Source organism: Lycorma delicatula, chromosome 6 (assembly GCF_047948215.1).
Source record: "Lycorma delicatula isolate Av1 chromosome 6, ASM4794821v1, whole genome shotgun sequence".
Taxonomy (NCBI): Eukaryota; Metazoa; Arthropoda; class Insecta; order Hemiptera; family Fulgoridae; genus Lycorma; species Lycorma delicatula.
Window position 1 is genome coordinate 10,578,233 of NC_134460.1, and position 25,287 is coordinate 10,603,519.

A 25,287-nucleotide genomic window follows, 5' to 3' on the forward strand; every position below is an offset into this window, starting at 1 on the left:
GGAGATAACACAGCCACATAACAAAAACTGTCCAGATCATTTACACATTTACAAGACATTATGAGACTTCACTGTACATTCACTTATTATAGTTATCATACTGACTGAAGAGATTATACTATTAAAGGATTATTTGAACATTTTTTATAGAAATTGTGAAGAATTCAAAAAAATTAAATATATAAATTAAAAATGATAGTCAAATAAACTTTAAAACGTTTCTGTAATTTTAAGGATAGATCTTTCAAAACTAACCTATAGTTTTAACTAGAAAGTTTTCTTTTTGGATAAAAAAATTGGTATTTTCTTTCTGTAAGTCATTAACCAATCAACCCATTTAAGTTTATTAATTTTACTCTTTCTTGTTCATTGACATTATTGCACGCATTTTTGACAATTTATTTATATGCAGTTGTTAACAGTATGAAATGTTATTTATTATTTTATATCTACTTTAATGAAAGTTTTTTTTTCTTTATCAATAGCTGAGAGAAGTATGTGACCAGTTAACTCTTCCTGGCTTTAAGTATTTTGTGGACGTGAATGTGCCATTATGGCAGAGGTAAAATTTAAGTTTTTTTTGAAGTATAATTTCTAGTACTTTTATACGTTATCAAAAAAGAGAGTTTTTATCATGAAGTAAAATTTGACCAATACATTTACTTTTTTCAAAAAAATGTTGTGTAATACTATTATTAGATAGATAACATAATCAAATAGATTTTATTATAGATATAATTTATTCTTGTTCATTTTATTTTATGCTAAAATAGTATGAACAATGGTAGATTTTTTACACTCGTGAAGATCACTTTTCTTTAATTTTCTTTTTATTTCTTTTGGATTTGAAATAAATATTATATTTTCCTTGATAAATTATCTTGAAGATTAAATTAAATTATTATTGCTTGAATCAAACATTTTTTTTTACACTTCTGCTGAAACAAAATTAATGTTGATGACCGATAGCTAAATCAGCAAAGATAAGACTGCTTCAACAATAAAAGTTTTCATTACATTGTAAATTCATTTTGATTTGACTTAAAAGTCTGTATAGCCTTTCATTTGACTGGTTATATGAGGGATGTTCACATCAATCCAGGACTTTTGTTAGACTAGAGTGTACTCCTTCCCCATTCAGTTGGTTATACACATAAGGTGCAAATGTCAGCTATTACTTCATGGTGTGCTGGCATGAAGCAACATTAAACAACAATAGTCATAACAAACATGACGTCCAATGTAGTGAATTGATATGCGGAACAGCACATTGTAATGAAATTTCTCCTGAATGAAGGCATAAAACCCAGTGAGATTTATTTGTGACCCCTTTAACAGTGCGGTGATGAGACTCTTAGTTGCAGTAAAACATTTGAGTGGTGTAAATGTTTTAAAGAAGGCTATACATCAGTGATAGATGATCTCGATTGAGGTTGTTTCAAGCCTACTGTAGCTTTTCCCGTGAACATTCAGCAGGTGGAAGAACTGATCCTTGATAACTGATGGATAACTTGTCAGCAAATTGCAGAAACAATAAATATGTCTGTGGGAACTGTAAACAAAATCATTCATGACCATCTGAAGTTTAATAAGGTTAGTGCATGTCGGAGACCAAGATAGTTTTCTGCTTTTGACCGGCAAAGAAGATTGCAAAGAGTTAAAGCAATGTTTTTGACAAAGAAGGCCAGCTTTTTCTCAATGGAATTGTTGCCTGCGATTAAACATCTATTATTTCATCCTGAAATCAAACCAGTGGAAGTATGCAGACTTACCACCTTCCAAAAAATGTTGAAAAACATTTTCAACAACTTTGCCTGCTTCTGCAAAGTTATGGCCTCAAGTTTTTTGAGGATAAAAATGGCAACATTCACATCGATTTTCTACCCTGTGAAGCCAATATTATCAGTGAGTACTACTGCAGAGTTCTTCAAGATGTGTACAATGCTCTCAAGAAAAAACGGCTTGGTGCAATCTGTTTCTGCAGGACATGACATTGCACAATCGCATACAGCCCACCGCACAACATGCACACTACATGATCTTGGCGGGGAGTTATTGCCACACCCCTCCCCATACGATCTAGACCTCGCACCCAGTGATTTTCACCTGTTCAGGTTCTTGAAATTGTTCATGGTAGGTTAGCATTTCAGCAGCAACAATGAGATGAAGCAGTTGTCTCTCTATCTTGATTTTGATGTAGCAACAAATCATTTTACACTGCGGGTATCCAGGCACAAGTGAAATGCTGGGTTAAATGTAGCAGTGGATTACATCAAGAAATAAAAGTATTTTTTACTTTTTATATATTTTTTTTTATAAGTGTCTTCTATATCTATTCAAAAATAATAGTCCTGGATTAACCTGAACACCCCTCATATGTATATTGGTTGATAAAGCTTTGTAAAATCAGTTCAAATTAATGTTTTATCTGTAATTTTTTTTTTTTTTGAGCAGATCAGTACATTGAAGAAAATTGTTGAAAATATGAGGCTACCAATAAATATCTTTTGAAAATAGAGAGCATAAAAAAATGTACATAAAAAAATGTACCAAAACACCTTAGCCCAAGATAGGGTAAAATCAAGAGAGTTGACAGGTTCAAATACCTTGGAGAATTAACAAGTCTAACAGGCTAGACAGAGAAGCCAGTACACTAGAATCACATTACTCACAAAAGCTTATGGAATGACCAAGATATAACATGAAACTAATTTCAAGAATGGAGAAACTGAAACATTTCATAATAGTAGTCAGACCAAAAATACTATATGTGGCCAAATACACAATTTTAGAACAGAGAGAAATAAACATCAAAACATAGGAAGGAAAATACTAGAATCCAGAAAAGATGGTTGGAAACTACAAAAAAAACAATGAACTTTATCCAAAGGTAGACAAACTGTTAAACACCTTTAGGAAATATGGACTTGCCTTCTATGACACTTGACGAGCATGGATGAAAACAAATTAATCAATGAAATCTCTGACCAAGGAAACAATGGAAACACAACTAACGAGTGGTTCAGATTGGTAAAAGATCTAAATGAAGCAATGATGGAAACATGAAGTTACAGACAGAGACAAAAACTTAAAACATGTGAAAAATTCCAGATGAAAAGAATAAGAACAGAAGAACATTCATGTAAAATAAAAAAATTTTGAGAACAAAAGAAAAGTGATGCTAACAAGTGAAATTATTTATCTTGGCCCTACCAAGCACCGTTGTTGATTCAGCTGTTTTTATACATTCAAATTGAAAAAGAATCTTTTTTTTATCTTAATTCTGTTAAAAAGTTTATGTTTATTATCTGACAGAAGATTAATAAAATATGCGAAACATTATAAAATCTATCTATAGTAGAAAGTAGATAATCCTTTACAAATAGTTTGATTAATTATTCAAGAAACACTGTATAATAGAATAAATTAATAAAAATCTGATTTAACTAGATATTTAAACATTAAATGTATTTTTCGTACAGTTTCAACCAAAAAAAAAAAAAAATTACAGAATTTACTTTAATAGTTTATATAATAAGATGCAAAAAGTAGATCGTCTGAATTTTTTAAGAAACTCCAAAAAAAAAGTGAAGGTTAAATAAGCTTTTTCTGCCCTATTCATTAGCAAGGTCTTTGATCTTGATGATTTTTTTTCTTCAAAAGATGTTACTCCAATGGTCACATAGTAAGTATTTTCTGATAGCTCAAGTGTAAGAATCTTTCAACTAAAAATTACATCGTCTTTATAAGTGATTTGAAGCTACTTTTTATTTGTTATTTTCAAAATTCAGTTGTTATAGTTTAATGATATAGAATCTGATTTATTCAATTCAAATTAACAAAACAATTAGTTATGAGGGTGGATCAAATGTAAACTATAATTTTTTTTTAATAAACTTATTAACTAATAATATACAAAATTCATACCTTCATCATTTCTCTACATAGTCTCCTGCACGATCAATACACTTTTGCCTGATTTGGAAGCTTGAATATTCCTTGTTCATATAAAGTTTGAGGACTAGTCGTCAACCAATTTTGCACGCACTCCTCGACGTCTTCATTGTTTTTGAATTGTTCTCTCCAAGCAATTCTTTTAAGGGCATAAACAAAAAATAGTCACAGGGAGACAAATCTGGATTGTAGGGAGGTGGTCGAGGGTTTCCCAGTGAATTTTTTCCAATTTATATCCCATCAAAATTGCGGTGGGCGGCCTGCCCATTGTCACGGAGAAGGATGACATCTCTGATGAGCATACCCAGTCTTTTGTTTTGGTAGGTGACTTTTGTTGACTGTAGCAGCTGTTAATAGTAAGTCACATTCACTGTTGTAGATTGTGGAGAAAATCAATCAGTAAAACTCCTCTTGAATAAAAAAAATCATTGCAAGAACTTTTCAAGCTGACTGACGGGTTTTGGCATCCACTGTGTAGCCCTCATCCTTTCTTCACCACTTCTTACTTGTCATTTTTGACTCCGAAGTGTAATGATGGACCATCTCATCACATGTATGTGCCTCAAAAAATTATCCCCTTCTTGCTGAAATCGATTCAGAAGCCCCTCACAGATCTCCAACCTGACCTGTTTTTGATTTTGGTAAACAACCTCGGAACCCATTGAGCACTAATTTTTCTAAAGCCAAGATAGATCAGTGATAATGGATTGAGCACTTCCACAGCTGATATCCACTTCTGATGCAATTTCCTCAACAGTGAATCAGCGATTACCTTCAATAAGCTCTCAAATGTCACAGATGTTGTCAGCTGGGTGACTTGATCTTGGGCGTTGATTGTGACTTTTGTTTTCTACACTTTCTTGCCTGCCCTTAAATGTCTGGCCCATGTGCACACTCGGTTCTGGGACAGTGTAGCATCCCCAACCTATACTTTTAAACGAGTTAAAATTTCCGTGGGTTTAACGCCTTCATTAGTTAAAAACTTTATGATTATACGTTGTGCAACAGATAATGGAACCTCTTGTTCACTCGTGGCTGTACTGACGATAGAACAAAGTGGAGGAGCTAACCAAGCTGGTTCCCCCTCTCTAACACACCAAACATTAACCTCCACTCCGCCATCCAGCTTGGAACTGCTTACTGCGTAGAATAGCAAAATTACCGTTAAAATTTGATTCATCCTCGTAAAAAACTGAAGGTTAAAAATTAATATTCCTACGTTCCAAAGAGGTTGAGCTGCATCTCAGCTCTAGTAATAGTCAACTTATATCATTTCTTTGCAGTCAATTTATTATTTTCTCAAGACACAGGTTTCTTAATCTTTGTATTTCTTCCAAAATGATTTTTTGTGCAGACTTTTCAAATGTTAGAGCTTAAAGAAGAATTGATAAAGTTATTTTTCCAAATTATGCATCTTCCATACTATAAAAACATACACTATAAGAATTTGTAATATTTTATATTAGAATATATTTATAAAATATATTTATTTTATATTTCCAGGTTAATGTTTGTGTTACCAATGATATGTGCAACTGGATGTACGATTTCTTTGATGATAAGTGCATGGAATTATGGTACTAACAATGTGATTATAACTAATATAGAAACATTACAGTACCCGTTATGGAATTTAACACATCCTGCTGTATACATATGTAATTTAAATAAAATTAGCTTAAAAGCAGTTGATCGGGTAGTGAATCAATGGTTAGTATGAGATTTTTAAATTATAGTTTTATTTTTCTTTACACTGTTTTTATAAATTAAGGATCTCAATGTCTAGTCACTGCTTGTAGGATGTCATGGCTGAATTATTAAACATTTATTCTTTTATTATTTGCATACATCCTAAAGATCATCTTTTGGTAATCAACTGATGTTTACTCAAATTCCCCTTATAAAATATTATTTATGTACTTTTTTCAAACATTTCATATATAAGTATAATAAACTTCATTAATTGAAGTTAACAGTGTACCGTTTTTAACATGTTAATACTTGCTTTAACTGGTTCAAAAATGTTATTGGAATATTCAGAGGTCCTGTAGCTACAGATTAAGCATTGTTTTTTTTACTCCTAATCCAAACTTTACTGAGCAGAACATGTTTTACTTATTTGTCGCAGTCATACAAAAGTAAAAGCAGGCCAGCTTAAAACTAATTGAGATTGATCTTTCAAAAAAAACTCATTTGAGGAGTTTATAATTGATATAGAAGAATATATTTTTGAATGTGCATTCAGTCAACCTGTTACAGTTTTCAGTATATTGATTGTGGTTTAATTTGTGTACATTTTAAAGTACAGTGAATATAATAAATAAAACATTAGACAACTGGCTGCACATTCAACTATACATAAAAGGAACAGAAAATAGCCAAATCAATGTTAAGTTAGTTCGTGGACTGAACACTCATACAGATATATTAAGCACAATATAGAATTTTTTCACATAAATGCATCTAATTCAGATAGTAGGCTAACTCAGGATATTTGTACTAATGAAATTACTAAAATGATAAATTTTTCAGATATAGCATGTTAAATGAACAAAAAGTACTCAAACATTAGTATTTCTCCACCTACAAGACAACTGATATAGGGCTAGCCAGTAGGTCTTCTGGAAGCATATTTCCAAGTATTAAAGAATGACATTAGTATTTAGGTCTTCATTAGTTTTTTAAGTAAAGAAAAAATTAAAAATGTAACAATATAGTTTTCTTTAAAAAATTAATGTTAAAATTTGTTAAAAGTTAATAATTTTCAGTGATTTACATTTTTTATAGTCCTATGAAAATTTATAAAATCATTAGCAGTAAAGAAAAAGATAAATGCTTGCTTACATTCCAAGTATTCAAATTATTAGTAAGTAGTATATAAGTTGATAAGAAAGAAATATTACAACTTTACAATTAAAGGTGAACTAAAATTAAAGTATTATTCCAAGTTATTACACATACTGAGATAAGTATCGTGTAATATATGAGGGTCATGTATGTAGTATTTGTTCACACATTTGTGGTTCTACAAGTTAATGATTGTGGTTGGTGTAAGATCAGCTGTTCTTAATTTTAATCAGCTGTTTCTTATATTTCTTGTGAATTTCATTGCCTTAGAAGCAGTTGTGTTATAATTCTGTGCATTTTTAAAGTGAATGATGAAATTGAAAAATTGTGGTTTTAAAGTGAGACCTTATTTCTTCATATAAAAAAAAAATATGTAATTGTATGAGATTTATTGATAAAATAAGAAAGTTTATGGTGATGATATGGGTGAATTAACTGAGTGATAGAAATTTAATATGGGAATTGAGAACATCTGTGATTTTGAATAAACTGTATGTCTAATTGTAATTATTGAGAATTTGCTGCATCATGACAATGAATTTGTCAGATAACTGAGAAATTCATTTAAATGAAAAAAATTCACACCATGAAATGTAAAAATGTCACACTATAATCCACAGAATTGTCTATATTCAATGAAAGTATGCAGTAATTTTAGTGAGGTTGATTCTATGCATTCCTGCTAGTAAACAAAAACAAAGTGTATGAATACTTTACTGTCATTTTTGAACTGATAGCAAAGGAAAACAGATGAATTTCTTATATGTACTGTCATGTGGTTTTGCCAGTATATTGAGAGGTTGTTGACAATTTAGAGTGTTTATATAATTACAATTTATTGGTTTAAAATGTTCAAATTACAACCACGCAGATTAATAATAGTAACAATAATAAAACAATTAATGAATGCAAATATTAATATAGTAATTACAACTACAATAATAGACAGGATAATAGCAGTAAATGATAATTACATGACATAAAACATAACATAATCAAAACAGTATGCATGACATAAAAACAGAGAAAAATACATAACGTAATCAACAAAGTATTACAAACAAAATATTTCTCATCAAATAGTGATAGTAATGTCTCAATAGTAAATACTGAATACAGATTACACATAAGACAGAGTTCAAAATAAATAATCATTCAGAATTTATTCCACATATATAAACAGAAAATTAGTATTCAGACCCATTAACAAAAGAAACCGCTAGTCTTAACCCTTTTTTAACCACTAGTCTTATAATAACAAACAATCTTATAAAGTTCACTTGCAAATCCCTTTTGTTGTTTACCCTAACAGTTTAAGAATAAAGTCTATTGCATTATTTCTTGCACTTATACACTTATAATTTTACTATAACTCACCGATAGTATTTCTGATTTACTGGAATTACTTGTGGCGTCATCTTACTCATATTAAACTGGATTCAAGAATCTCTTCACTGGACTGACATCTCGCACTCTTGTCTTGCAGATTCACACCTGTGACTCTCCTCGTTGGACAGTCATCACAAAGTCTTGCTGGACTGGTTCGCAGAACTCTAAAACCAACACAACTCGCAGCCTCTCCTCACTGGGCTGATGTAGTAACGTCTTGCAGAACAGAACTGATTTTTACCTGGTTTTCTAGAGCTATTTATACTGCTAGCCTCCTTACCTGCTGGACCACACCCAAGTCAAAGCATGAGAACAGTCAACTGAGGTTTTTGTTCTCATGAATTCCAAACCTGGTCTCTTCTCACCATACAACAGCTGTTCATTGTGTGTTAGCGGGCACTATAACAAAAGACAATTTTAAGAGAACCTATTCTTTACAAAAAGGGTTCTCCTTTTTGTCTCTTTCTGGATTCTTCCAATTATTATATTAATTATTACTTTCATAATAATTGATAGGAATCCATTACTCAGGACTGCTATACTGGTCTTGTTACAGAATCATGACAAATACAACAAAAGTTGGGTTTCTGTACTATACCAGAAAGAAAATCCCAGTCAACGGTCTTGCATCAACCTTGTTTACCACACAAACCCCAAACATTTAAACAGATGCTTTCAACCCTAAAAATCATAATAAAACTCTTTCATATCAAAAAACTCCATTTCTTGTTGAGTTTATGATAAAAGAGTCAATAAATACTGTTTTGAGAACACCAAAGCAATTGTAGTAGGCAATTTAGAATTGCATGATACTATTGCAATGATACTTTTCTGATTAAATATCCCTTTGATATGAGATGTCTATTCCCACAGTATTGTCAAATAACACAACTAGAACATATTAAATAGATACCCTGTAGCCCAGATTTTTTATCTAATGATTTCTACATTTTCATAAAACTGAACGACTTATTAAGAGTAAAACTTCACAAGTGAAAAAAACCAGAAGGAAATATTCATTGCCTTTCTGAAAGAATTGCTGGTAGATGAGTATGAAAAGGGTGTGCAAAAACCTGTTACATGTTTCAATGATTGCTTTAATGTACAGATTAATTATGTGGAAAAATGATATAAGATATGTAGAGGTAAAAATAAAAGGATTTGATAAGAAAAAGTATTGGTTACTTTCATATAAAATGAGTATTTTATTTTCCTGTAACTCTCATAATTTATTTTATGTATCTTTTATGTGTTTATTTTTTTCTATATTCTAGGATATTACCTTATAACATGTCTAAAGAAGAAGTTATGGAAGAATTAAAAACTTTGCCTCTTTTTGCATTTAAAATGACTAAAGCAAATAATTATGATATTGTGTACAAAATTTTAACATTGAATAACGTGTCTCTCTTACCACTTATGAATGAGGTAATATTAATGTAAATCTTAAAAATTAGTATAAGAAGATTAAATTGTGATTAGATAAAAAAACATAAAAATATCTAATCTGAACATAGATATATTTTTTCTGTTAAACATAACATTGCTAGTACCAAATCAAGGCATTATTTATTCATTTATACAGAGTAATTCTTTGAAAGCTCTATGGGTAAACCCTAAAGTGGATTTCTACACACAATTAAGAACAAAAATGTGAAAAAAGGATTTCCATTTGTGATGTTTCTATTGGAATTGCTGAATTTTTGCTAGGCGGTGCTATGCATTGTTTGTAATTTAACAATTCTGCACAGATTTGATGTAGATTCACTTTGTGATCCACTTCAATAATTTCAGTATATCTCAGCGGTTTATCAACAGATTTCATATCTTGAGTTAATCCCTTAAGTTTGGTCAACACTACTTATATCTATAATATAATGAAATATGAATTCAGATTTCAGATAATTTAAATTAAAAACATTAATGTTTTAACATTTTATTAAATAACAATGCATTCTACCAAGACAGTTTGGAAATGTTAATTAATAAAATTCTACCAAGACAGTTTTTGAAATGTTAATTAATAAAATTCTACCAAGACAGTTTTGGAAATGTTAAATTTAATAGAAGAAACTAAATTATTTTCAAAGTAAAGACTACATGTTTTAATTAAAATTGTGCCAAAAAAAATCTCAAAATTTTTATATCAAACTCCAGTAAAATGAGATCTCAATTCAACTGAAGTGGATTTTTTGTTAGTTCTATGAATTTTATGCCCATTTATGTTCTTTATTATGTATTTTTCATCAAATGGATGGTGATTTTGATGATTTTTTTCTAATTTTGTAGAGAAATTTTCTCTGATGGTTCTGTTGTAAGTAACAAAAATGAACGATTAAAAAAAAATAATAAATTGACTATAAACACAGTTTGAAAAAATTTTCATTTTTTTTGGCTTGAGCGTACTTATTTCAAACAATAAATACTATGTGATTGTTATAATGTAATGATATATATTGAGGTGTCATTTGAATTTTCAAAATATCTCTTCACATGAAAATTCAAGAAAATTGAGGAATAAAGCTTTTGTCCGTCCAAATGAATTTTTTGTTTATTTGATATTCTAAATATCCCTTAAGTTTGGGCAACACCTCCTTAACACTGTACATACCGTACATTATGCAGGAATAAAAAAAATTGTCCTATTATGTTTATTATTAAAAGTAATAAAAAATATAATGTTTTATTTTAAATATATTTTCATTTGATTTATGTTTATTATTTTAAATGAATTTTCATGTTAATTTAGGAATACATTTTAGAAAACTAACAATAAAGATCATTTTTTTTTTTTTTTTGTCTTCAGTCACTTGACTGGTTTGATGCAGCTCTCCAAGATTCCCTATCTAGTGCTAGTCGTTTCATTTCAGTATACCCTCTACATCCTACATCCCCAACAATTTGTTTTACATATTCCAAACGTGGCCTGCCTACACAATTTTTCCCTTCTACCTGTCCTTCCAAAATTAAAGCGACTATTCCAGGATGCCTTAGTATGTGGCCTATAAGTCTGTCTCTTCTTTTAACTATATTTTTCCAAATGCTTCTTTCTTCATCTATTTGCCGCAATACCTCCTCATTTGTCACTTTATCCACCCATCTGATTTTTAACATTCTCCTATAGCACCACATTTCAAAAGCTTCTAACCTTTTCTTCTCCGATACTCCGATTGTCCAAGTTTCACTTCCATATAAAGCGACACTCCAAACATACACTTTCAAAAATCTTTTCCTGACATTTAAATTAATTTTTGATGTAAACAACTTATATTTCTTACTGAAGGCTCGTTTAGCTTGTGCTATTCGGCATTTTATATCGCTCCTGCTTCGTCCATCTTTAGTAATTCTACTTCCCAAATAACAAAATTCTTCTACCTCCATAATCTTTTCTCCTCCTATTTTCACATTCAGTGGTCCATCTTTGTTATTTCTACTACATTTCATTACTTTTGTTTTGTTCTTGTTTATTTTCATGCGATAGTTCTTGCGTAGGACTTCATCTATGCCGTTCATTGTTTCTTCTAAATCCTTTTTATTCTCGGCTAGAATTACTATATCATCAGCAAATCGTAGCATCTTTATCTTTTCACCTTGTACTGTTACTCCGAATCTAAATTGTTCTTTAACATCATTAACTGCTAGTTCCATGTAAAGATTAAAAAGTAACGGAGATAGAGAACATCCTTGTCGGACTCCCTTTCTTATTATGGCTTCTTTCTTATGTTCTTCAATTGCTACTGTTGCTGTTTGGTTCCTGTACATGTTAGCAATTGTATAAAGATCATGTCATGTTCTAAAAATTATTTGAGACTGTTAATATTCTATTTTTATTATTTTCAGTTGACAGAACCTTGCAGTGCTTTATTGAAACATTGTAAATGGCGGTCTAAAGAGTACAAATGTGATACTTTAATAAGTAAAGTAATTACACTTGATGGATATTGTTGCGCTTTTAATTCACTATTTTATAAGAATTTTTCAAAGTATGTTGAGCATTATATTATATTTCTATTTTATGTTTTAATTATATGCATTATTTTAGTTATTTTCTGCAGTTGTTGAAAGATAACAATTGATCTAAAGTTTCTTTACATATAATTTATTACTCTAAAAATGTATAAAATAAAATAAATAATAATAAATATATTTAACGTATACAATAGTAATTTAAAAAATTAATAATAATTTAATGACAATTAAATTATAAGCACCAAAATACAGTCAAATTTACAAAAAAACTTTATAAGCGGTAGTGACTAATATTACATTAACAGTAAGATAATAGAAAAATCTAAAATTCATACAATTTACTTTCTGCAACTATTATTACTTTTACTGTTTACAAAAGAACTACTCTACCCTTTATGAATGGATTACTATCACTTTCACTTTTATTCCCAAATAACTGACTGAGCAACTTCCTGTTTTTCAACCACTGTCCAAAATGGAGTACTCATGATGCACTCTTCACTCGTTATCAGTTTTATTGCTTTTATCACTTGTTGCATTGAACTCACGTTTGCAAAACTACTAACTGTCTACTGGTCCCCGGTAGTATTTATACCTCCTGGTCTGCATAACCAGTACTTTACCTGTCCTTTTGATTGTTTAAGCATAATAATTTTCATTGTTCATGCCCTTGTGTTTATCTATAAGTTCTTTTTACGGTCTGATAATACTTCTGGTCGAACAGGAACTTTTGTATCACTGTCTGTATTACAAAGAACAGATTGTTAAACAGATTATTCTAAATAAAGAACTCTCTTGGTTTCTTCTAGATTCTTCTTTCTTTATTTTCTTTCTCTTCCTTAAACTAAAGAAACCTGTTACACTGGCCCCATTACAATATTATTTAGTACATCCCACATCTTTGATTATCGGTTTTATAAATATTATTTCTTTATACAATTTTTATCTTTAACACATCATGTTACTATCAAATTAGCTTGAATTTTATTAAAATTTAATTATTAACCTTATAGTTTATAAGTTCTGCCACAGATTTTTCTGATCTGTAATTTTCCTTAAAATCTTTTCACTTCAAACTTAATTGACTCGGCTCATTTTCAACATACTATTCTAATACCTTAATTTTTTCTTTTCTCTTTTTCCTTCTGTCTATGTTTCATGACTACAAATGTTTTATACTCCCTACAAATATTTTCAAAAATTTCCTTCTAATTCTAACATCTACATTTGAATACTCATTGAATTATTTTGTTTATAAATGTCCTCCTTCCAGTTTATGTTCTATTTCAGTTTGTCTTGGTCTATCCTTTACAATAACACTACATAAGTAACACTAACTAGTAAGTACCTCTGTCCACCAGGTTGGTCTAGTGGTGAATGCATCTTCCCAAATCAGCTTATTTGGAAGCCGAGAGTTCCAGCGTTCAAGTCCTAGTAAAGCCAGTTATTTTTACATGTATTTGAATACTAGATCATGGATACCGGTGTTCTTTGGTGGTTGGGTTTCAATTAACCTCACATCTCAGGAATAGTCGAACTAAGAATGTACAAGACTACACTTCATTTACACTCATACATATCATCCTCATTCATCCTCTGAAGTATTATCTAAACAGTAGTTACCGGAGGCTAAACAGGAAAAAGAGAGTAAGTACCTCTGTAACTTCTAATATACTGTATTCCCCTAACTTAATATTTAATTACTCATTACTCGCCTTTCTGTAATGTTTAAATATCTTTGTCTTCTTTTCAAATTGAATTTCTCTTTTATAAATTAATTCTTGACATTAACGTTCCATCTGCTCATTTTTAGGTAGATTTCATAAGAAAGTTACCCATTGTAATGGATATCATGATTCAACTTCTGGAAAATTTCAATATATCTTCATGTTTCACATCCCCCAGACCCCAAAACAACCATCAGTTCAAAAGTAAGTTATATATATATATATATATATATATATATATATGTATATAGTATATATTATATATATAAAATGCCCCCATACATATATATATATATATATATATATATATATTTCACTTTCTTGTGGACTCGATAACTGCTGTAATTTTCTGCCAATTACTTTCAAATTGATACATAAAATATGACGACCCAAAATTTCAGTCGAGTTCGTTAATGTACAAAATCGGACCATGGGAAGACTTTATCAAAAAAACAAAATATCGCTATAACTTTTCCATTAAGTAAAATATCAAATTTGTCCAAAGTTCCTACTATTCTTTGGATAAGGGCCTAAAACTTATCTAAGTAAAGTTTTTTGATATCACCAACCATTGGCTTAGGGGGTAGAAAAAATGGGGTTTTGAAGATAAAAAAAAATCATACTTCCTTATTAGGCACAGTATCGAATTGGTTTAAAGTGGTCGTTAGTCCTCTAAACATTACCTAAAACTTTTTTCTGAAGCAGTTTTTGATATAACCAACCCTTATGGTAAGGGATGATCAAAATATTGCTGGAGAATTGTAGGAAGATGGGCTTGTCGTATGCTAAACATGTGAAACTTCTTTCATTTGTAACCTTTGTCAATCGAGTAAATTTGAAGTTTTTCTTTACTTTAAGGTGGAAACCTTTTTTATCTCCTACTTAGCACTGGTGAAATCTACCTCTGCCTTCTGGCATGCTGAAAGGGATTTTTTTGTTTCTGTCTTAAGGACAAGATCTTCAGTGAATTTTAACATCATTATTTTCTATTCCTGTATGGCTACTGCATTCATAAATTTGTTATTCAGTTACTGCTTTGCTTTTTCTATGATCATGTTGCAAAACACTGTGAATAAAATTACTATCTTTGTATCCTACACTGCAGTATTTGTTGGTAAAAACACAAGGATTTTAATTTATTTTGGTATTCTTTTTCAAGTTATTTAAAAAGACTCAATCTCCCATTTCATACATTAGAAGAGCTATTCTGTATGATACTTTTTAATTGTGTAGGCAGACTATAATTTTAACTTGTATTTTATAATCTGGATTCTAGTACTTAAAGATTATGCTTTCAAGATCTCTGTTCCTTACATTTTGAGAGATTCTCCAAAAATTTAAATCAATAAATTTATTGATTCCTTTATCAAATAGTTATTATTGATTAAACTTAAACAATACTACAATATTCAACTACAAAACATAGTAATTACTTTTAAAATAATTTAAATTGACAGAATGTTACTGGTGTACAGTGCTATGTTAAAAGAGAGTAATTTAATTATCAAGCTCAATAACCTTTCGTAAAACATAATCATCTCCTTCATGTGGCTAATGTTTGATGAACTTTAATTAATTGATCACAACCATTTCTTGTTTCAAAACAAAGGTATGTCATTTTTTAGGAGGCATTCAGTATATTGTAACAGGACCAGGGTAATGGATATCTTACAGTCAAAAAAGAATGAAAAAATAATAAAAAGAAAAATCCGAAGGAACTAAAAGGGATTCTTTTGTCAGATTAATAGGTCTGTTTAAGAATCTGTTCTTTGTAATACAGACAATAGCATCTCCAGAAACTGTTATTCAGCCAGAAGGGTTACCAGACCAGAATAAAAATTTATGAGAAAACGTAAAAGCATATACAATGAAAATTATTACACTTCAACAGTTAAGGGATGAATCGGATATTGGTTCTGCAGGCCAGGAGATATAAATACTACTGTATGCAGACACCTGTCGCCTTACACCATTTGGCTACACCAGCTTTGCGGATATAAATGCTGCCAGGAACCAGCGGAGAGGGTCAGTAGTTCTGCAAGGTGGTGTTCGGCATACTCGTGATAAGCGACGACAGAGTAGTTTCGCAAACCTGAGTTTGATGCAGTTGCAGAGACAGCGATATCAGTAAGCATGTGGTAACAACAAGTGAAGAGTACATCATGAGCATTCCATTGTGGACAGTGGATAAATGCAGGAACTTGTTCGGTGAATTATTGGTAAACAATAATGAAAGTGACAGTATTATATTCATCCATAAAGTGTAGGGTAGTTCTGTTGTAGACAGTAAAAGTAATAATATTTGCAGAACTTGAATTATATGAACTTTAGACACTCTAGTGTTGTTATCTTGTTGTTAATGCAATATTAGGTATTAATATTAATGGTCATTATACCATTTTTAGTAAATTGGACTGTATTCTGGTTTTTATAATTTAACTATGACTAGACCTTTTGACTAGACCTTGTCCTTTTTATTTTATTGTTTTGTATGTTATATCTCTTTATTGTCATTATTATTACTTTTATTGTTATTATTTATTTTGTTTATACGTTTTCAGGGTAATAAATTGTATTTATAAAAAATATTAGTTTGTTAGTATCTCAATATCGTGGTCAAACCATGAACAAGTGACAATATTAAAAAGAATTTTGAATATTAAGGTATTGGAACAGGTTTCTGGTTTAATTATTCTGATATTTGGTTATACTATGTGAAAACAATGAAGGGTCTAAGGCTACCATGTCAATAATAAATAAAACAAAAATTAAACCAGAATTGTTTCTCAGATTAAATTTTGACAAGATTATGACTGTACCTTCTTTTCATGTGATGATGATACTTATATAATCACAAAGAAATGTGCTTTTTACAAGCCACAAAATATTGCTTTTATCATTAATAAAATTAATTTTTGTCATCAATAAAATTGTTAAATATAGGGACGATTGGTTTAAGTACTTATAGAAGGTAAAGACTTTTATTCTCCATGACAAACAAAAAAACGAAACAAAAAAGCCAGTTAAGAAAAGATAGGTACCAGGAAAAAATCATTCTCAGATGATAAAACTAATAAAGAAAACTTTTTATTTTTTTTTTCTGTTAGATAATTTCATAAGAAAATTTCAACATTTGGATTCTCAGAAATTAATCAGTAATTAACTATTTTATATTCAAATTGTTTTTAATGTTGTAATTTATTTACAGACCATTTAAGTGGAAAAAAGCAAGAAGAGCTACTACTACTGGTTATAGCAACAGTTTTTCTGTGACTCTAAAGACTAACAAATCTGATTACTTCTCTTCAATATCTGCTTCATATGGTTACTCGGTAACTTTGAATTTTTACTGTTTACTTATTTTATTTTGTGCTAAATTTTAGTGCCACTTTAAACCTATTATATTGCTACATTTAAAATAAAATCTAGGTATCAGACTTGCCATTTTTTCATGCATTAAAATCGTTTTTCCATATTCCCATGAATAAGCTTCAACATGTATGCTGAACTAATTTTTTTTTAAATAAATTTTTAAAATGTAATATACTCTAAATTACAAGTTTAGAAATAAAATTTTAAAAATTTTTGATGAAATATACTTTAGATTATAAGTTTACATTGAATTTACACTCGATTGAATTGCATCTGGTAATATTGTGTATTTTTAATATATTTATTTATTTAAACCAGAAATAATAGGTTTGCATGGTCTTACTAAGAGTTTGTAATGTTAGATGGATTTTGTAGAGTAAGAAAAATGCAAAGTGTAACTGGTATTCTAACCCAGAACCTTCTGGTTGAAAAATATGCTACTACTCAACTAGGGGTCAGCAATAACAATAACTTTATTATTTTTCACATTCATATATGCTGTTTATTTTAAAAAGTGTAACCCATAAATCATGACAAGGTTTAAATAAACTATAGTTTTTATCAATCTTTTATTTTATTTTTGGTTTCTAATTAAACTGATTGTTGGGAAATTTGTTTTTATTATATGTGGAAAAATCACATCTTTCACATGGTGTCCATTACTAGCCATCATCTTTGTGTTATCACAAAGATGAGCTCTTTTTATGGCATTTTCCATAAAACCCTTACGTGTCACTGGTTATAATGATCTAATTGCTTCACAGATATTTTCCTTCATTTGTTGGATAGCCTGTGATTTATTTACATACACCTTCTTGTTTGGATATCTACATAAGAAGTCAGGGGAGCCTGACTGTCGAATAATTTGTCACTGTGGTGTGTGGTGGGAGAACTGCACAGTGGGAGTGATGCTTGTATGAGCGTATCTGTATACTATGCGCTTGCTCACATTGTTGCTACCATTATCACCCACCGATATTAAATTAGGCATATATGTGGTAAAAAGGTAAAATACAGTTACTGCTACTGGTTTGGCAGGCCTGAAATAGCTCAGATGTAGTGCAATGTAAGTGTAAATAAATGTACCAGTAAATGTAATAGAACAGACTCAGGTCAACCACTCCTGAGTTATATGGTTAATTGAAACCCAACCACCAAAGAACACTAGTATCCACAGTTTAGCTTTCAAATCATATAACAGCAACTGCCTGTACAAGGACTCAAACATTAGAACTCTCAACTTCGAATATCAGCTGATTTTGTGATGACAAGTTTACTAGACTAACCTGGCAGGTTAAAAAAAAAATATTTAATTAACTTAAAAAATTCTACCAGTTAAATAAACAAAAAATAAAAATGTAAGATTTCTGCTTTCTTGCTAAGAAAATTACATAATTAACATTATTTGTGACTATGATAGATGAATCTAAAAATTTTTTTAAATAATCTGGTTCTTAACAGTTATTTAGAACACCTGTGGAAACTTCCTGAAATTTCCTAAGGTGACAGTGGAAATACAATTGTGATTGAGTAGTACTTCTCATTGTCTAATTTATGTTTAATGTGGATAGTATAATTAGGTTCATGAAAGAACATGTGGAACACTATTAATTGCACATTTAAATGTCTCTCAACATTATTTGACCGTACCAAGTTTTTAATTTTTTTACTGATATTACTACTGTGTTTTCATCCCTTCTTAATCTGTGAATTCCATTTTTCTAGATTATTTTTTAAAATTTTTCTTCTTTTTCCCCCCAAATAAGATTATTGTTTGTAAAATATCCCCCTTGATGTCTAGAGTTTAAAACTATTTTCATAATTTATAAACATCATCATCATCATTAACAGAAATGGCACACTTTCCTGTCTCATTACTGACCAGATTTGGAAACAGTCTTATTTTGCCAAGAGGTAATTCTACAAAACTGTCACTGTTAGTGTACATTGATTTCAGCATCTCTATCATTTATCTAATAATATCTAAATAACTTATTTAATTTGTAGAATTTTAAGATTAATTTAAAACTCTTAAAACAGATTTACTTATTTTACATTCTGAATTGTGACATCCCAAAACTTTGTAATTCGATCAAATTCGGTAATCTTACTTATTATTATTGTTTTTCCTTTATACATTAATTACTATTACTAGTTACTATTTAATGACATTGTAAGTTGTTATTAAAAAGTCAGTACTGAAGATTATATAAAGATTGAAAGACGTCTTTCATTCAATGAGTTCTATTCAGTTATTCTGTTTGATAGTTCTTTTATGAATGTTAGTTATTACTTGTGATATATACATTATATACCTCCACATTGGTTCTTTATAAGATGTTTTGTCTTACTTAGATATATTATTGTTATATTTTTCAGTTGATTCATTTAACATTTTTGTTGCAGGTAAATCTGAAAAATCCATTTTTGTATCCAGATTCAACTTTAGTTAAAAGAACAATGCCATTCAATTCAGTATTCCTTGTGTCATTTTCACCCATTAAAATTTTTTCTACAAGTGAAGTCATAGATCTTAAAGAAGAATGTTTGTCAACAGGTAAAATTAAAAACTATTTCATTTGAAGTTAAATGTTTAGAAATAATATTAAGAGGTATGTGCAAAAAGCTATCAAACTTCATCCTCATCTTTTACCTAGTTCTAGATTCCAGCTTAAGATCATGGACCTCCATATTAATAATAATGGTAATAATTCTTTTTCCTTTCACTACAGATTAAAATTATATATGGTAAAAGAAATAAATAAAAATTCTAAAAAAAAATTAAAGCAGTTTATCAAAATATGCAGTAAAATTTTTTTATATGACAACCCATTTTACCATCTGCTCTATTAACTATCAGGGCCAAAGAAATAAACCTTTTGCATGTCTATCCACTACTATCCCACCAGATTGTTTGAACTACTGTTCAATATAACATTACTTGCCACATACTAGTCCTGCTATATCTTTGCCAATGAGTTTGAAACTTCTCATTTCATAATTAAAGTAAAAAATCCACCACTACATTTGCCAGTCAAAACAAGCCAGTATGGAATGGCAGAGGAAAGGGTAGCAGTCCCAGTGAAAGCCAAGACTCGACTGTCAGCTGGCAAGGTTCTTTCAACTGCTTTTTTCGATCGGCGAGGCATTTTGGTCATTGATTTTTTGCATGATTAACGCACATCAGTGCTGCTTACTATTGCGAGCTGTTAAACGGGGTGAGGGCTGCATATCGTCGCAATAGATGAGACCAACCGATTTGAGAAGCTATCCACCTCCATGACAACGCCAGCCCCCATACTGCAGCTCTAACAGTCTCAAAACCAAAAGAAATGCACTGGACTCAACTTGATCATCCTCACTAAAGCCTGGACCTGTTGCCTTGCAATTTTCATTTGTTTGGGTCGCTTAAAGAACCAAAGCTCAAAGAAGCTCTAGAAGGGCAACAATTTGAAAATGACGAGGGTATGAAGGGATTTGTGCACAATTGGTTCCTAATGCAACCAGCTTCATTCTACGATGCTGCGATAAAAAATCTTCCTTCTTGCTGGGAAAAATGTATTTCTAAAGCAGGAACTATGTAGAAAAATAAATTATATTTGCCTTTTATTTTTCAATAAATAAATTTAAAAAAAAAATAAAATCTGTTTATATTTGATCTACCCTCGTATATTTTGCTGGATAAAAATTGACTGTATGCAAAGGTGTAAAGAATATCCAGAATCCTCTGCAAGAGTTGTCAAAACAAAAAATGTAATAAAATATTATGTTTAATTAAAAAAAAAAGAAGAAATTAAAAGTATTACTGTTATTAAGGTAATAATTATTATTATATTTTCTGCTAAGAATATTAGGATTTCTATGTTGAATTCTGTTTACTTTTCTTAGCTTTATTCTTTTATTATATGTTGACGTGTTTCGAAATGTTTCGAAATGTTTCGAAATGTAGTTATTCTATTGGCAAAATTATCAGAACAATAAATTTTGATGATAGAGTTAATTCGAAACACGTCAACATATAATAAAAGAATAAAACTAAGAAAGGTAAACTGTACTCAACATAGAAATCATAAAAGTATTACAAATAAGTAAATTATAAATCTATTTTTCTTATCTCTAATTTTGCAGAGGTATATGAAAAACTATTACATAATAGAATTTTTAATTTCCTGAATAAATATAATATTCTCTCTTAATTCTCAATTGCTTTTTAGAAAAGGTCTTGGAACTAAAATTGCAATTTCTGACTTATCTGACATCATTTACCAAAATCTAGACAAAAGTAAACCTATAACTGCTATGTTTTTGGAAATGGCTAAAGCCTTCGTTATTGTAAACCATAAAATTTTAATTGAAAAGCCTGAAATCAGTATGATTTCACCTCTGAAGTATCAGAGGTTTGCATCCTCAGTTACTTCAAAATTATCTGCTGAGTAGAAGACAATATGTTAAAATAAATGGAATCAAAAGCAATCTACAAGATTTAAATATTGGTGTTCTATGGAAATCATTCTTGGGCCTTTATTATTTATATTAATTTGAACAACAAAATCCTGATTAAAAATATCTTATGTTGATGACACGTTACAGTTGTTATGGAAATTCTTGATTTGAAGTTTATAATAAATTGGAAAAACAGCTTAGTGTAAATAAGTTTATTAAAAGTATGGTTAGATTCTCATAAGTTAGTTCTAAATGTAAGTAAGACTGTATGCTTAATTTTTGGTAATCATTATGACTATTTTCCTACTGATTTTATATTGTTAAGCAATGAATTTGTTCAAAGAAATGGACAAATGGTACCTAAAAGGTATTTAGGTATTATATTTCAGATGGAATCGTAAAATTTGAATTAAAATCTACTGTTTTTGTTTTATTTAGACTAAGCAAAATTCATACTGTTCAAAATTTATTTACTATTATGTATGGAATTTATTACAGTACTGTAATAAATTGTGTAATAAACTGTGCTATGGTTTAATTGTTTAGGGGTGAGCTAATTAATATCACATTACCAGTTAATTTATTTTAAACATATGTATTAGAATGTTTGAGTCATCATTATAGTGAAACGGCCAAAATTATATAAATACTCGTAAATTCAATAATAGAAGATATAAATAAATCCATTCAATTATTGAGATAGAATTTGGCAGAAAGAATCATAAATGTATTGTTTTAGTAAACTACCTCTTGAAACTAAAAGTCTAGTAACAAAAAATTATAAAAACAGTATTAGAAAATACTATAAGACAAATGAACTTTGATTAAGGTTATTTCATATTGATGAATATTTAAGTGACTGTATGACTATATTGGATAATATTATTATTATTTTTGTTTTTAAGTATTTGTATTTTTTTTATATTTGTACACCTGACTGCTTACTTTGGGATATCTGCAGATTACTGTTGATACAATGTCTCTATACTGTGTTACTATGTAACTGTGTATTAAATAAAATAGAATAAACACTTAATCGTGATTTAACTTAAGATTCTACTTTAAATTGTAAGATAAAATTAATAATTGAGTTGGATTAATTTCCAGTAGCGATAAATTTAGCTTATTAAATAAACCAACTCATGTTTACTAAAGGCTATGCTCAAACCTACCAAGAATTTTTTATTTTTTATGAATTATGATGTATTATCCATTTCTGATCTATAAAAATTCCTATTAATGAAATGAAATTGAAAAATACTTGATTTGTAAAAATTGTCATTAAGTCTCTAGTATTCTTTGTAATAAATTTTCCCTTCCTTTAAATTTACGTTACAGAATAAAAATATTGTAATAAATAAGTTTTGAGATCCTGGATAAATGGTAAACTTCATCCAGCAGGAGAGGGATTAGGTCTGACTTAACCCTGATAGGTACTTTAGTATACTTGGTTCAATCTCTCTGTTTGTTATTTATGATATTTGTTACGTTCTGATACTACAGGAGTCAGTGCCACTTTTAAAAAATTAATTTCTAACAATGATTATAGTCATTATTTTATGTAGGAATATAGGAAATAAGCTATACTTAAATTAATACACACTTGGTAGCCATTACTAGGTAGTGTACTAGATGTACAGCAGTAATATTGTATTATTCAAAATAAACCGTTGAAGAAATTCAACAGTAGCTGCTGTTCTCTACTACATTTTCTTTAACTAGAAAAAATCATAATTTAATCTAATATGGATTACACTGTACAAGTTATGTATCAAGAGTCTCAAATAAAGAAAAATTAATGTACCATAAAAAGTAAATTTTATCATATGACATGAGTCTAATTAATAATAAACGAGTTTCATTTGTCCTATTTGCTACTGCTGTTTTGAGTCACTGGCATATTCAATTTATAGGTGAGTGATATTGAAAGATGCACTATTATACTTTTATTCATTACTAGATCGTGCCTTCAGTAACATTCATAGCTACTTTATGTTATTTTAAATACCCAGCGTTTTGATAAAGTAATATTTTTTCTGAATGGCTTTGTGTTGTAGAGTGTAATAATTATACTGTTAATTAATAAATTGATCCTGTTTTAGATTTTATATTATTTCACTTACAACATCCTGAAGAATGTTCCTACTGTTTCAACTCAAAATAAGGCTTATCAAATAAATATACAGTTGCAGCAGAACTGATTAAGCAGTTTTGAGGAGTTACAAAAAAGTAATGCAGATATATAGAGGAAAAATGTTTTTATTTTTTAATTAATTGTATGGGCCATTTAATATTCATTAAGTTTTGAAAATAATTTCATCAAGATGGCGGCCATTAATAGCAACACACAGTTGGAGACAATCTCTGAAGCTTTGTGCAGCTTGTTCACAAATATCCTGGGGTATGACGTTAACTTCTTCAGTAATCCACTCCCTTAGCTCTGGTAGGGCATGAGAGCGACTTTTAAACACCTTTTTCTTCAGATATCCCCAGAGAAAGAAATCACAAATGCTCAAATCGGGTGACTGCAAATGTCAACCCACATCACCCTTCAGAGAGACCAAATGTCAGAGAGAAATTTTTCCTAAAACATTGAGTTAATCTCAGGCTATGTGAGCTGTAGCCCCATCCTGTTGGAATCGTAAGTCCCCCAATCCCTCTTCTTCAACGACTTTTTGATTCTGGACTGCAGAAAATTTCACAGTATTGAGACATAATGTTCAGAATTCACAGTGACGGTCATGCCATCCTCCTCAAATTAATAAATTGTGATACGGCACACCACACTATTAGTTTAGGGGAATGTCTTTCATAAATAACTTGGGGGTTATTTTCAGCCCAGTAGCATAAATTTTGCTTATTCACAGCCCCATTGAGGTGAAAGTGTGCCTTGATGCTACTGAAGAAAGCTGCCTCAGGAGTGATCTGAGCAAGCATTTGCTCACACAGATTTTGGCAGTGGGCATAGTCTGCCGAGCTCATTTCTTGAGACATTATTTTGAAGGGTTGAAAATTCAAACCAAAATGCAGAATCCTCCTTAAACTGCAATCTGACATCCCCAGGGCAACATCATGCTTCCGGGCAGAACGTTTTGGTGATTGCTCGATCACTACTCTCATCAGATGCATTTTCTGGAGTTCTGATACGATCACAAATCAGGTTTTTTCAAAATATGTGCGCGTGGCAAAGCCAACATGTGCTGGAGTCCAAACCATGTTGGCTATTGAAATGAGGTCATTGATAGAACAAAGGGAGACTACGTGCACCTGCCTATCTCCACAACTGCCTTAGCATTGACCCCCTCTAGATTACTTAATCGGTTCTGCTGCACCCTGCCTATTGTTCAGAAAAAATAGAAAGTAAAAGGGCTGAAGTAGTAGAGCATAGGAGTTCATATTAGTGTCAGGAATTTTAAGGAAAAGAAAGAATTTTTAAAACATTTGTATATAATTTCCCTTAATTTAGTTATTATTGTTGCTCTTTTTATGTGATTTTTGGTGCTAGATCAGATGTAGATTTTTTGTTTCTTATTTAGGATTTCATAAAAGTTCATATTACATCAGATACTTTTTTTCATATTTCATT

At 30.0% G+C, this 25,287-nt stretch overlaps 1 protein-coding gene across 1 annotated transcript in view; it reads left to right on the forward strand.

The window, feature by feature from the left end:
* The window catches only part of LOC142326642 (sodium channel protein Nach-like), a 73,152-nt gene that overhangs the window by 32,656 nt on the left and 15,209 nt on the right, over positions 1 to 25,287 (forward strand). Inside the window, exons 2-7 of the mRNA XM_075369238.1 lie at positions 486 to 562; positions 5,458 to 5,664; positions 9,465 to 9,618; positions 12,031 to 12,173; positions 17,095 to 17,218; positions 19,665 to 19,815. Of these exons, the coding sequence (XP_075225353.1) occupies positions 5,462 to 5,664; positions 9,465 to 9,618; positions 12,031 to 12,173; positions 17,095 to 17,218; positions 19,665 to 19,815 (775 nt within the window). The 5' untranslated portion in view covers positions 486 to 562; positions 5,458 to 5,461. The remainder of the gene's footprint in view (positions 1 to 485; positions 563 to 5,457; positions 5,665 to 9,464; positions 9,619 to 12,030; positions 12,174 to 17,094; positions 17,219 to 19,664; positions 19,816 to 25,287) is intronic.